The 12,620-nt window shown below is 45.7% G+C and overlaps 1 protein-coding gene across 1 annotated transcript; it reads left to right on the top strand.

The window, feature by feature from the left end:
- The first annotated feature begins 4,905 nt into the window (after positions 1–4,905).
- myoc (myocilin) lies at positions 4,906–11,958 on the top strand. Its single transcript, XM_055044565.1, has 5 exons — positions 4,906–5,607; positions 8,759–8,824; positions 9,338–9,430; positions 10,362–10,573; positions 10,673–11,958. The coding sequence occupies exons 1-5, from the start codon at positions 5,109–5,111 to the stop codon at positions 11,252–11,254; spliced, it is 1,452 nt and encodes a 483-aa protein (XP_054900540.1). The 5' UTR covers positions 4,906–5,108; the 3' UTR covers positions 11,255–11,958.
- Positions 11,959–12,620: the final 662 nt, after the last annotated feature.

The raw sequence follows: 12,620 nt of genomic DNA, 5'->3' as shown, positions 1-12,620 counted from the left end.
GGGCAACACGTCTGGTTCGTTCTGGTTTGAACTAGAATCAGCAGTAGGAAAAAGTGTATGAAGTTGAAAAAAAAAAAAAAAAGAGAGAAACGAAACAATCGTCATGCCATCCCTAAAGTTTTAAGCCCAGGTTGAGTGTCCAATAGCTTCCAGGACTTTTATCTCCTCATTTATCCGACTGTTGCTGGCTTGTGACTTTACTGGCATCGCGGAGTCCCCAGATGGCACTAAAGTTGCGGGTCTGGAGCCCATGAAGCGTTATTGCTCTGACAGACCCTCGGCCTTTCTTCCTCCCAGTACTGCAGGCACAAACACACACAAACACACACACACATACACATACACATTGCCCTGCACCGAGCCAGAACTGCCCAACTCCACTGCAGGAACAGACATTAAACTGTCCCCAAGGGACAATTTGCTTTCTTGATATATGGCGGCTGGACATGAGGGGTCACATCTGGTACCGATGCACACAACAGGGACGGTGGCTTTGTTTCCGCTCTGAAGTCGAAGCGGTAATTTAATCTGCCACGCATTGTTTGGATGTCGATTAAAGCAGGCATAGGCAAAGCTGCTCAGAACCTATAAATCAGCAACACTCCAGAAAGGTCATGGGTCAAAGAAACTCAAAGTTAGCAGACCTTCTTTCAGGTCTAAGGTTTTATGGACTGGCACATATTAAAGACCTTTTGATCCTCACCAGTTCCTAAAGCTCAGTACGTTACATGAGTGCTGAAATTGTAACTGACTTCTTGATTCCAGAACTCGACGGGTTTTGTTTGGGCGTACAATGCAGGCCGTGTTTATGGAAAGTCGTGGTAAAGATGTGTTAAAAGCTTTAAATCAATCTCAACTCATTTGACGGGGTGTTGCATGCAAAGGCATCTCCCAGTCTGTCACGGTTAAAGAGGCATTATAACATAAAGTCGACTTTTTTGAGCTTTGCATCGCATTGTAGAGTTGTTCCCTAATCAAAATATCTCATACCTGTTACGTAAAATCTTTGAATCTCCTTTGGCAACCATTCAAGGTTTGTAAAATGCTTGGGGGAACCATCAGGTATTCTGACTCCCCACACTCTGCTCCTCCAGACTAGCCAGCAGCAATTAGCCAACACCCGGTGGAGCTGCGCATCTGCTGAGCTCACTGTATGAGCCACTTCTGCGGCCAGTTCTCCCATTAATGCTCGTAAAGCCTTGATAGAGGATCGTTGTCGAGATGACTTCCAGAGTTCTGGAAAAGAGCAGGAACTTCTTAAAGAGACAGCGGCCCAATATGAAGGCATTAAATTGCTAAATCAAATTTCTTTTTAAGTCCTGTTGGATATATACAGCACTCTTGTAACAATGAAGGTGGCATAATTACTTCATTGTCCCTCAGGAGAACCTCTAAAAACCACAGGCCAGGACCTGAGCTTAGAAACGTCTTGCTGAATTCCTTGGACGGGGTGTTGCATGTCTTCATTTGCATATCTTCATTTGCATGTCTTCTTGTCAACTCTTGGAAAGACTGTGAATTTTGTTTGTTTGTTGACAATCATATAAAGTCCAAACTGATGGGTAGCATCAATCACAGATGTAATTTTTCTTGCCACCTTTGAAGTGAACGCTCATAAACTCCACCAGCCATCGACCACCAGCATATACTTTACTGACTCGGTGCATTTTACGAGCCACACATGCCTGCTCCCTACCCTCCAAATTCCTTTGGAAACAGTGAGTTCTTACTTACTTTTTCCTTTCCCTTTTTATAGATTTTTTTTTGTGCTTAGTTCTTTTTATTAAATGAAAACAACGTGTAAGATGCAGCATGATATTGGTCATTTGAGGCGCCTCGTTTTGAGAAGCAGCGAGGGTCGGATTCCATGCTTTCCATAACATGGAATAGAAATAATAGCGGCAACGCTTCCCTTTCACCGTGAGCGCCGCGTTTGTTATTGAAAGAGCTTGCCTTGGGTCAGCACCTGTGTAGTTTAGACAGATGTTAGTGCAGCGCATAAATGAGACGGTCTTTTTCCTGTCTGCCGACACAAACACACCCGCGCTGGCAGCAGAGGATGTTTTGATCCTCCGGCTGGGTGACCTCAGATTCCGGGCATAGTGATGGTTATACGAGTCACATAAAAGTGAGTCGATTAAACGGGAGAGGAGAGTGGACAATGTGCCAACCGGCGTTCGAGAGCCTGGCCAGACGCTTTGACACTGATGAATAAGGCCCTGGTCTATTACATGTCACAGTTCAGGTTACAGAAAGGTTGCGATGAAAATATAAACATGCTTATTCTCACTATGGTACCACAAAGCAGGGACAGTAGCAGGGTTGGCAGGACTTGTATTTTAGAAAATGAGTAGAGCTTTGCACTGGAAAACAGCAATAAAAGGTTTCAGAGGCCAACACCTTACTTGATGACAGTGATTAGCTGCGAGCTTGAGATGGGCCTGGACCGGGCCTGGACCGGGCCGGGTGTGTACTCTCTTATCGCCGCTCCAATCCATATCCATAGTTTAGGTCAATGCTATTTTCGGAATCTTTAAACCATTGTCACATTTGGATCGGTCAGAAACAAACCGTGTGTCCATGAACGCATCCATTAATGTGTTGATGGACACATTAATGGATGTTGGAGGGTGTGTGCCACTAATAATCTTCCCGTATGAAACAAGCATTCAGAACAAGACATGTTTGAGTGTCTGCATGATAGAAAAATAAGCCCTTTAAAAAAATAAATGGCATAAGTTTCTATTAAATTGCTATATTGTTTCAAAGTTTAAAAAAATGCTAGATATTGTTGGACTGTTCACTCTGACTTAAAAAGCCTTTATCAAAGTTTTTTCTTTTCAGTTGTTCAATACAGGAAGACGGCTGGTTTTGCCTCCAACTTATATGTACTGTGTAAGTAATTATCAGCTTCTCTTTGAATACTCCCAATCTGACAGTCTCTTGAAGGTTCACAGAGTTAGGTTCACATTAACGTTTGCCAATTTGAGGTATTTTGAGACAGCAGTCGTCCGTTTTGGTTCTGGTTCCTCTCTGGGCTGGCAGCGTCATCCTCTGTGAACAATGTGGATTTCTGCTTATCGTGGTCACCAGGAGAGCCATATACTGGATGGGAGATATTAACTGCTTATAACCGCTTTACCAAACCTCCCTGTGAAATTTTAGGACAGTTTCTGTGAAGTCTCTCAGACATGTAAGAAAGTACATCTAAAGTTAAACTGCTGCAATATTATTTTTCATCTTTCTCTCTTCTTTTAGGTACTGAAGTTTCACCAGTTCGGCGTCACCCATCCAAAACAACAAAAAAAGGGACAATATATTCTAAAAATATATATATTCATAATGGTGTGTAGACAAATGAATCCACAGTCCAACTCTGTGGGGTCATTTGAGTCGAGTCTTGCTGCTTTTATGCACGAATAGACAATCTGCACGGCAAGTCATGTTGTCATGATGTCAATTGTTATCATAAGGCGTAGTGCCGCATCTGGCATTTACAAAAGCAATTAACTGATCTGGTCCAACCGCATGATGATTTATTGAAGCGAGTTGAGGCCCAGAGAGGGTGGCAGACTTTCTACTGTTTGTGTTTTAACTTGTATTTTCTTTGGAGACGGGGCTCAGTTGCTCTAATTAATTATTGTATCATAACATAGACTTTTGCAACGTTTTCAAACCACTTTCTCCGTCCCGTCGTTTTCCTGAGAACCTTTTTTTTTTCCCTTCCTGTTTTTTTTTTTTTTTTGCTTTAGCTACTTTTGTTCCTATGTCACTACTGCTGACGCTGCCTTTTTCAGCTACCAAACGGAAAGTTTTCATCCCGTTTCGGGAGGTCAGGCCCTTTGCGACCCAGAGACGCTTTGGACATCACGGCCGGTCGGGTCAGCAGAGATTTATGCACATGAAAGACAGTGTGAAGAGCAAGAGACGTCCCGTTCAATTTTGGGTGATCCGGAGAGGAAGTGAATGTGACATAAAACCACTCAACTCATTGAAGTTGTTTTAAAGGTGAGAGAGACACGTTGAAGAGCCTGAAGCACGGACTCCCACTTCACAGCCCCCAAAAGTCTGAGCCCTGAGGGACACTGTGTGCTGGGGGTCAAGCCTCCTATCGGATCACCGATGTCCCCCCACAACCAACCACATGTAAGGAGACACCGGAGGAAACCGTGTCCAACAGGGATCACGTTTCGCCACCATGTTGGACCCAAACCTTACAGGGGCAGTTGAAGGAAGGTCCTGTTGAAAGGTTTTAAGCGTGATAAGCGTCTCGGCGATGCCGACGATTATTTACTGTGCATGTGGAAGTCAGAGGTTAGAGGCAGTGAACTTGACCCCACATCGTTTGCAGTACCTCCAAATTCACGCTTTAAAAAAAAAAACAAATCAGCAGCATTTTTTTCTTTTTTTGATAAATAACCATTTAACCAGCGACTGCATACACCGCTGAGACATTTTACGCTGGAAGCAGTCCAACTCCTGGAACTAGGCATTCAGCCTCTGGGATCAGATGATCTGTTTTTACACCAAATAATGAAGCCAAAGGAATAATTTACTACAACTGTTTGTAAACTTTCAACAAACCCTTTCAAAAAAAAAAAAAAAGTTTTCTTTAAATTCCTGAGAATTTGAACAGGAACAAAAAAAAAATGGACAATTTTTCCAGATAAGATCTTCAAAATCCCAACTAGTACAAAGTGTCAGATTTAACATCCTGAAATCCCAAAACATCCTTTTGCAAATTTAGCGTCATTCAAAAAAAAATCCTGTGTTTTTGCCCTTCTACACCTTTTCCCTTCCCCCTGCACACCCCCCCTTCTCTTCCTTTCACCTCTCCTCTCCTCCCTGTTTTCCAGTTTCCCTCCTTGTGTCCCTTCCAGACTGTATAAATATCTGAGAGCAGATGGGAAGAGCTCAGTGTTGCAGAGCTGCTCATAGAGGAGAGAACAAGACAAGAGGAAGGGGCACAAGACAACCTGATAAGAGAAAAAACTAATTGACTTGGATTAAAAAAAAAAAAAAATCTAGAACAGAAAGTTGGATTGTGGGGAAACAAACAAACAAACCAACAAAAAAGGACTTAAGATATCAGTATAAATTGCTCAGAGATGTTCTTCCTCTCCCTGCTGTGCGTATGTGGTCTCCTGCTGCGAGGTGATGCCCAGGACCGAGCCTCCCTGTGGAGGGGGAACGACCGGAGCGGCCGGTGCCAGTACACCTTCACCGTGCCCAGCCCGGCGGAGGCCACCTGCCCACAGGCTGGAGGTCCAGAGCTGGACGGCCTGAAGGCCAGGCTCGGAGTGCTGGAGGCGCTGGTGGCCCAGCTCGGCGGGAAGGACGTTCAGCTGCGGGGGGGCCAGCAGGGGGCCGCTGCCAGACCGCAGCCCGAGCTCCAGGAGGCTCTGAGCCGAGCGGTGGCAGAGAGGAACCTGCTGCAAGGGGAGAAAGAGAGGCTGCAGAGGGAGCTGGACACGCTGAAGCTCAGGATGGAGGAGATGAGGCGGGAGGCGGAGAGGCTGAGGAGCAGACCCTGCCTGTCTCCTCAGAGCCCAGTGGCAGCTGCCACCGCCACCCAGCAAGACTGGGGCAGAGGCAGACCGCCTGCTGGTAAGAGACAATGCACACACAATCCTCAAGCTGTCTCATCCTGCAGGTCCTGCGGAGGACAGGTGTCAGTTTCATCTGAAGACTCACAGCGGCTGTGCACAGCTAATAAGAAAGAGTTTGCATGGGTCACAAAGTTTATTTCCAAGGAATAAGATGTCAACTTATTCCTTGGAACTAAAAAAATTGGTTTTAGAGTCATACAGCAAAAACAAAAACATAATTATCATTGACAAATGTATAGAAAGACTGGTCAAAATGTGTGTTTTTTTTCACTTATCTATGTGAATTTCATTAATCAGTGCACAACGTGCTATTTGGTGGATATTTAAATTGAATTTATGCTGCTTATACTGAAAGCTTTGTGTAGATTTGAATATATTTTGATTGGAATTTCACATTCATTTCTATTGTAAATGTCACTAGCAATATTAATAATTAAGCAGATATTTTGTCTAAAGCATTGAAACAGCAAAGTTGATCACTTCTGTCTGTTTGCATCAGGCGTTTAAGGGTTAAAACCAAACACGGATGAGCTCCATGTTTCCATGCCACATACATCTGAGTGTGTTTGCGTTTGCATGGTAATGTTTTGGTTTCCCCCCGGCTCGGGTTCCCTCCCCGAATCCCCACCAACCGTCCCGTCTTCCTGCCTCTTCTTTTAGAAACGCTGGAGGGCGGCCATGGAGGATCAGCTTTGTATTTAAGGACAGACCCTGCTGTCTTTATGGCTGGTGTTTCCCCCCTGAACATGGCGGGAAATGCGCGCGAGCGGCCCTAAAAGGAGAGAGCACGAGGAGGACAATGATCCCCTACCCCTCTGTCTCCTCCTCCTCCTCCTCCTTCAGCCTTTACTTTCCAGCGAAGCGTCTCTCTGTTTGCCCGCCTGGAATTCTGCATCGTTGGGTTTTAACGTTGAGATTTCCTGGACCGATAATAAATCTGTCCCTCCCCACTAAACCACCTCGACCCCGTCTGCTTCGGGATGCTTGTGTACCTCCTGCATCCTCTCGGCTATGGGTGCTGCTCCTCATGTTTTCACCCGCAGCCTGAAATACACACGGAGGGCCCCATAAGGGTGACAGGCAGATGCCGGATAGATCATGCTCAGAGCGCGACTTGCAGGACCAGAGCAGATACACAGAGAGAGAAAGAACATAAATCAAGCCACTTTGGCTTGGAGGGAAGAGTGAAACTCTTGACAGGAGGGCTTTTTATCTCTCACAACTTCTACAGTGTTTCTGTGACTGTTTTATCAGTTAAAATATACCAGTCGATGTTCTCTGATTGTTATGTTTTGCATTAAAAATAGGCTTTTAAATACAGTTTAAAAGCTGTATTTAAAAGCTTTTAAACTGTCTTTATGTGAGGCCTGGCCTGTTGTGCTCAGTCGAATTTACAAGCTTGAGGGTCACCGAGGTCCGACGTATTGCGGCGTTTTACCCCTTCGAATCGAGATCGAAAAGCGAGGCGTGATTTGCACCAAACTCCTTTCTAGATCATAGAGGGTCTCTGTGATTTCTGAAAGTGCTGCCAAGGCATAAAATGGTCATTAACGTTGCTGCAACTGCATCGATGCGTGACTTTAAAAAAAATGCGGAGTTTTGACTTGCAAGGCCTCAAAAAAAAAAAAAAAAAAAAAAAAAAGGTGGCAAAACAGAAGAGAGCACCCGGGATGAAAAAAGAAGGGGGGAAAAATGCCTCTTCCCTCTTCCTTTTGTGAAACCAACTCTGTTATCGATGTGCCACGATCCATGGAAAAGTCTTAGAGGTGAAAGGTCAATGGATGGACTTAGAGACGTTCCTGGAAGCAAACATGTTGGACGACAGCAAGAACTTTACCCAAATGATTTGGTTCAGAGCATTTTCATGTGAAAGAACGTCCCAGTCAAAGTCCAAACTTAAATCTGACCGAGAACCTGTGGAGAAGCTTGAAAATAGATGTTTGCATCAGCTCTTTGTCTAACCTGACTGGGCTGGAGCTGTTTGCAAGACTAAACAGGATGATTTAGACCTGTAGATGTGCAGAGACATAAACTTACAGCTGACTTCTGTACTCATTTTATAAAAATGCCACCCGGATAAGAGCCCACTATCAAATGAAAGCTAAACCTTCCAGACTTTCCCCAAAAATTAGGACTACAATACTTAAATCCACTTCACAGTTACAGACTATTACGTAAAATCCCCAAACCATGAACGCTTCCCGAAGCTCAGTCGTACAGCAAGGAAACGAGTTTATGAGACTTTTTTTTTTGGCACCGGTTTTGTTTTTTTCCGACAGCACCTGTTGGTCATCATCTGCCCCATTTACGGACCTGCTGCTTCTGTTCGTTGACAGGGGCGGGGCAAGGCGGGGGGGCGGGGCGGGGGGATCAACATCAGCTTCCAGATGTTGATGCTCCATGCTCTCGGCGTCGTCGGGGTTCACTGCCTGCCCGACACGGTGGAACATTTTGCGCAACAGGCGTGCGCGATAAGCTGCGGAGGAGAAAACAACAACAACAAACAACAAACAATCCCATGTGGACTCACGCACCAGCAGCTTTCACCAAAACACATCTGGGCGTCTCACTTTCTCCTTTGTAATCAGCGCAGTGTTTAGACCATGAGGGGCCTCCGTATGGAGCCGTTTAGTTTGTCAGATTCAGTTTGACAGGGTTTACGTTTCGCTGTGATGGTTTTGGGAGGTAAACAAGCTCCAAATAAAATTTTTTTTTTGAAAAAGACCAAAAATAAAACAAATTGATGGGAAGGAATCTGGAGAGCTTAAAATATGACAAAGACAGTGACATCTGAAAGAGATATGGAGCCTTTTTAGAGGCAGCCATACCCACTTCACTGGAATCCACAACCACACCCTGTGTTTAACTGCGATTGAGCGACTTTCCAGATTCCCCTAATTAGGCAAAAACAACCAAGAGTTGAGCCCTAATTTACACCAAACATCCACTCAAGACAAACAGATCCAGTTTACACGCAGGATTATGCGTATAAACTGCACATCACCCTGAACACAGGATCTCCATGAGGAGACATGGCAGTGGCGACATCATGCTGTGGGAGTGGCTTTCTTTGAATGGAGCCAAGTGATATTAAGGGAACTGGTTGTAGGCTACAACATCGGTCAGCCGCGGTGTGTCTGTGTGTTCAGGTTCCAGTCAGATGTCCCACCTCATGACGAGGCCCAACCGGCAGGGCGACAGCAGCGACCTGAGAGGTGAGGCCGCTTCCCCGCACCACAGCCCCTTCCTGAGGCCGCGCTGCGAAAACACAAACCGTCACCAAGTATTTCTGGCCTCGTTTCTAGAGCAAGTATCTCAGTCCGTCTGAAGTGGGACGAAACTGATTTACAAGCATCTTTTCAGCGAGAAGTAGGAGCTTGTTTGGAATCAATAATTCCTCGATATTCATTGAACTAAACACTAGTTCCACCGGCAGATTATTTCACGGAGAAAATGTCTTGTTAAAAGTGAAAACAAATCTGCCTGTTGAAAAATAGCATGTTTTTTTAAAACCAATATTGAGGAATTACTTATATAACGCAAACTTGTAAGTTTGTTTTTTTTCTTATTGCCAACTAGACAAAAAAAAGAAAAAAAAAACTTGGTAACATTTTGTGTTTTTGTAGGAGTTTTTTGTTTGTTTTTTAGATGTTAACCCCTAACAATTCTTATTTTGATGAATGTTGTGATTATTTGTGCATAACTCAGTGTGTCTCTTGCTGGTTTAGATTCAGCCTGGCCACACGGAGCCCGGGGCTTTCAGGAGCTGAAGGCCGAGGTGACCGAGGTGCCCGCGCCGGACGCCAACGTCCACAGCGCAGGTGTTTATTCTTGAGCCTGGAATTAGCCGAACATATGGGACGTTCTGCGCCAGGCGCATTTTCTGAGAGAATGTCACACACAATAAGACGCCAACGTGTCCATAAAAAGACATAAAAAGAAGCAGAGATGTAAAGACGAGCCCCGTGTCGTCCTCCTCCATTGGTGCGGACCGGGCAAACATGACACTCACCCCTCCTGCTGACAGCCTCAAAGTAAATACGACTATTAATACCGAGGCATTCAGGGTCAGAATACCGACGTCATGCCAAACCGTCGGTATGAGGCGCCCTCTGAGGTTCGTGTTTGCCCCATAAACGAAGAGGGAAAGCACCTTTAACAAGGCTGTCGTTTAATGCAGCTGTTAAACGTTTCCTCGGGTGGGCTTTTCCCCAAACCACCCCCTGCCTTCTAAAGGGGAACGCAAAGAGTCGACGCGGCGCGTCTTCCCGTCTCACTTGAGGCCAGAGCGCTCTGAGGCAACATAGTAATGGGTGTATTTATAAGACATGTTTGCCATCCAATCTTAAATCTGGGGCTACATCCGGAACCCGAGAGGAAGGCGGTATTTTAGGAAGAGACAAATATAAAGCCAACCTTATCGTTTTCTCTGAAACCCTGGATGAGTTGCGTCACGCAGCCTCTCCTCTGAACGCAGTGACTCAGAGAAAACCAAGCGGTTGCGTTGCCTCTTTGACGCAAGCTTGTTGGGAGGACGAAACCCGTGTATTGGTTTAAAAACCACGCCCATCCATCCAATGACCTTCAAAGCCTTGCAGAGTGAACTTCTCAAAGCTTTGACGTGATTTAAAACTCGTCTTTCATCACAAAAGAAAGACGAGACAATCTAGTTGACTTGTGACAACTAGATTGAGTCTCTTCGTCGACCCCGTCTCCCACGTCTCCCACGTCTCGTCTTCCTTGCCCCTGCAGGATGCGGGGAGCTGATTTCCGTGGGCGAGCCGGTCACCCACAGGAAGGCCAACACCATCGCAGGTAAATACGGTGTCTGGATGCAGGACCCTGAGGCCGTTTCCCCCTATGGAGCCAGCATGCTGTGGCGCATCGACACCATTGGCACCGAGGTCAGGCAGCTGTATGGGTATGATGACATGGAGCAGCTCTCCAAAGGCTTCCCTTCCAAGGTAGGTGTAGCAGGGCCTTGCAAAGGTATTCATGCTCCTGCCACAAACTAGGAGTGCACACTTATGAAAGGGAAGGAAAATTACGCTTTGCTGTGACAGGTCCTGCTGCTGCCAGACCCGATGGAAAGCACCGGGGCCACAATATACCGAGGGTCCCTGTACTACCAGAGACGGCTGAGTCGCACCCTGATCCGCTATGACCTGGCCTCTGAGAACGTGGCGGCCCGTCGTGAACTCCCCCACGCCGGCTTCCACGGCCAGTTCCCCTACTCCTGGGGCGGCTACACGGACATCGACCTGTCTGTGGACGAGAAGGGGCTGTGGGCCGTGTACTCCACCAGCAAGGCCCAAGGAGCCATTGTGATCTCCAAGCTGGACCCGCACAGCCTGGAGGTGAAGAGGAGCTGGGAGACGAGCGTCAGGAAGGCGTCAGTGGCCAACACCTTCATGATCTGCGGGAAGCTTTACACCGTGGCCAGCTACGCCGCCCGCGACACCACCGTCAACCACGTGTACGACACGGCGAGCGGCCAGCTGAAGGCCCTGTCCATTCCCTTCAAGAACAAGTACGGCTACAACAGCATGATCGACTACAGCTTGGCCCAGAGGAAGCTGTTTGCCTGGGACAATTTCCACCTGGTGTCCTACGACCTCAGGCTGGGTCGCCAGCAGGCCGACTGAGGTCAGCGTCAATGACTGTTTGCTTGCCTGTTCCTGCTTCAGAGACTCACAGTTTTAGACCATAACATGAGCAGCAGTTACAAAGATACGGAAAAGCAAGGAGCTCACAGTTAGTCAGTTTCCACCCAATATGTGTAAGAAATGGTGAAAAAAAAAAATCCTTGTTTAATTAGTCAGGATGATTTAAAATAGAATAAAAATAGTTTTCTGACCTGATGTTTGGTAACTCTATAGAGGTGTTCTCCATCAAACCAATATTTTACAGCATCCTGACTTAATCCACAGATTTTGTGCATAATCTCTTACAGTGAGTCAGACAAATTGTGGCCCTTTTGTCTCTCCATAGAAGCTAACGCCAAACCTGCTGCAGGAAAACTACCAAACTCCATAAACACTGGAGGCACGGTGCCTCCCGCATTGTTTTTCTTTATTCCCGTTCCTGATGTTGCCGTGGCGTGGTCCACAATGCTGTTTTCAGAGGAATTATTTTTGTACCGCCTTTAATCCGTGTATGTGATTTTGTTGTTTCCCGTGTAAAGCTATACAGTTGTGAATTAAATAAATCAGTTTAACCGAAAACATGAGACGCATTTGATTCGGTGATGCTATGATGCCAACTCCTGCGGTTTAACATTCCCTGCAGTGACTCAATCAGCCAACATCCCTCTATAAAGCTGCTCCAATAAAGCATGTATTGAATACTGCATGTTTTTTTTGTTTGTTTTTTTTTGCACAGTGTAGCCAACATGTGTCCAAAATCCTCATTAAATAAAGTTTATAAATGACAGCCCTGTTTATTATTTCACTTTCACACAAAAAAAGTGCATAGATGGATGAATCAAAGATTAGAAACAATTTCATCCAGCAGGTTTTAACAAGATGAACTTAAAAGATGCACCACTTTCTTATAGCTGATGGAATAACCAAGCGGGCGCAATGCAGTCAAGTTACTTCATTTCTGTGAGACAAAATGTAATATTTGGGTCTAGTTTGGTTGATCAGAACCAGGCCTTGAAGGTTCTCATTGTTGAGTGTGCCTTGCAGCTGTGGTCAACTTGTTCACTGCAGATCAGTGGAGAGTTGCCACTGCGGCAGCTCTCGAAAGCGATACCAAGTCATCAGTGCACACACTGGCAGTGGAAAAGCTCCTTAAAGGTCTGACGTACTTCATGCGAGGTGCCAAACCTGGAGCCAATTCCCACCTTTTCAGGGGGGCTGAATCGTAATAAGCAGTACGATTATAATAAAAATATTAAGGAATGATGGTAGGAAGGAAGGAAAGAAGTTTTCAATATATAGAAAGTGAAGAAATGCAAATATCATTCCCTCCACTTATGTTTTAAGATACGTATCCAAACTTTTGAGG

This window comes from Poeciliopsis prolifica, unplaced genomic scaffold (assembly GCF_027474105.1).
Source record: "Poeciliopsis prolifica strain line A6 unplaced genomic scaffold, Auburn_PproV2 SCAFFOLD002, whole genome shotgun sequence".
Classification (NCBI taxonomy): domain Eukaryota; kingdom Metazoa; phylum Chordata; class Actinopteri; order Cyprinodontiformes; family Poeciliidae; genus Poeciliopsis; species Poeciliopsis prolifica.
This window is presented reverse-complemented; position numbering and strand designations above follow the sequence as displayed.

Bases quoted from the DNA above. Each gene is read 5' to 3' on its own strand.
- myoc (XM_055044565.1), top strand. From the start codon at position 5,109: ATGTTCTTCCTCTCCCTGCTGTGCGTATGTGGTCTCCTGCTGCGAGGT. The intron at 5,608-8,758 runs GTAAGAGACAAT...CTGTGTGTTCAG, and splicing joins CAGAGGCAGACCGCCTGCTG to GTTCCAGTCAGATGTCCCAC. The intron at 10,574-10,672 runs GTAGGTGTAGCA...TTGCTGTGACAG, and splicing joins CCAAAGGCTTCCCTTCCAAG to GTCCTGCTGCTGCCAGACCC.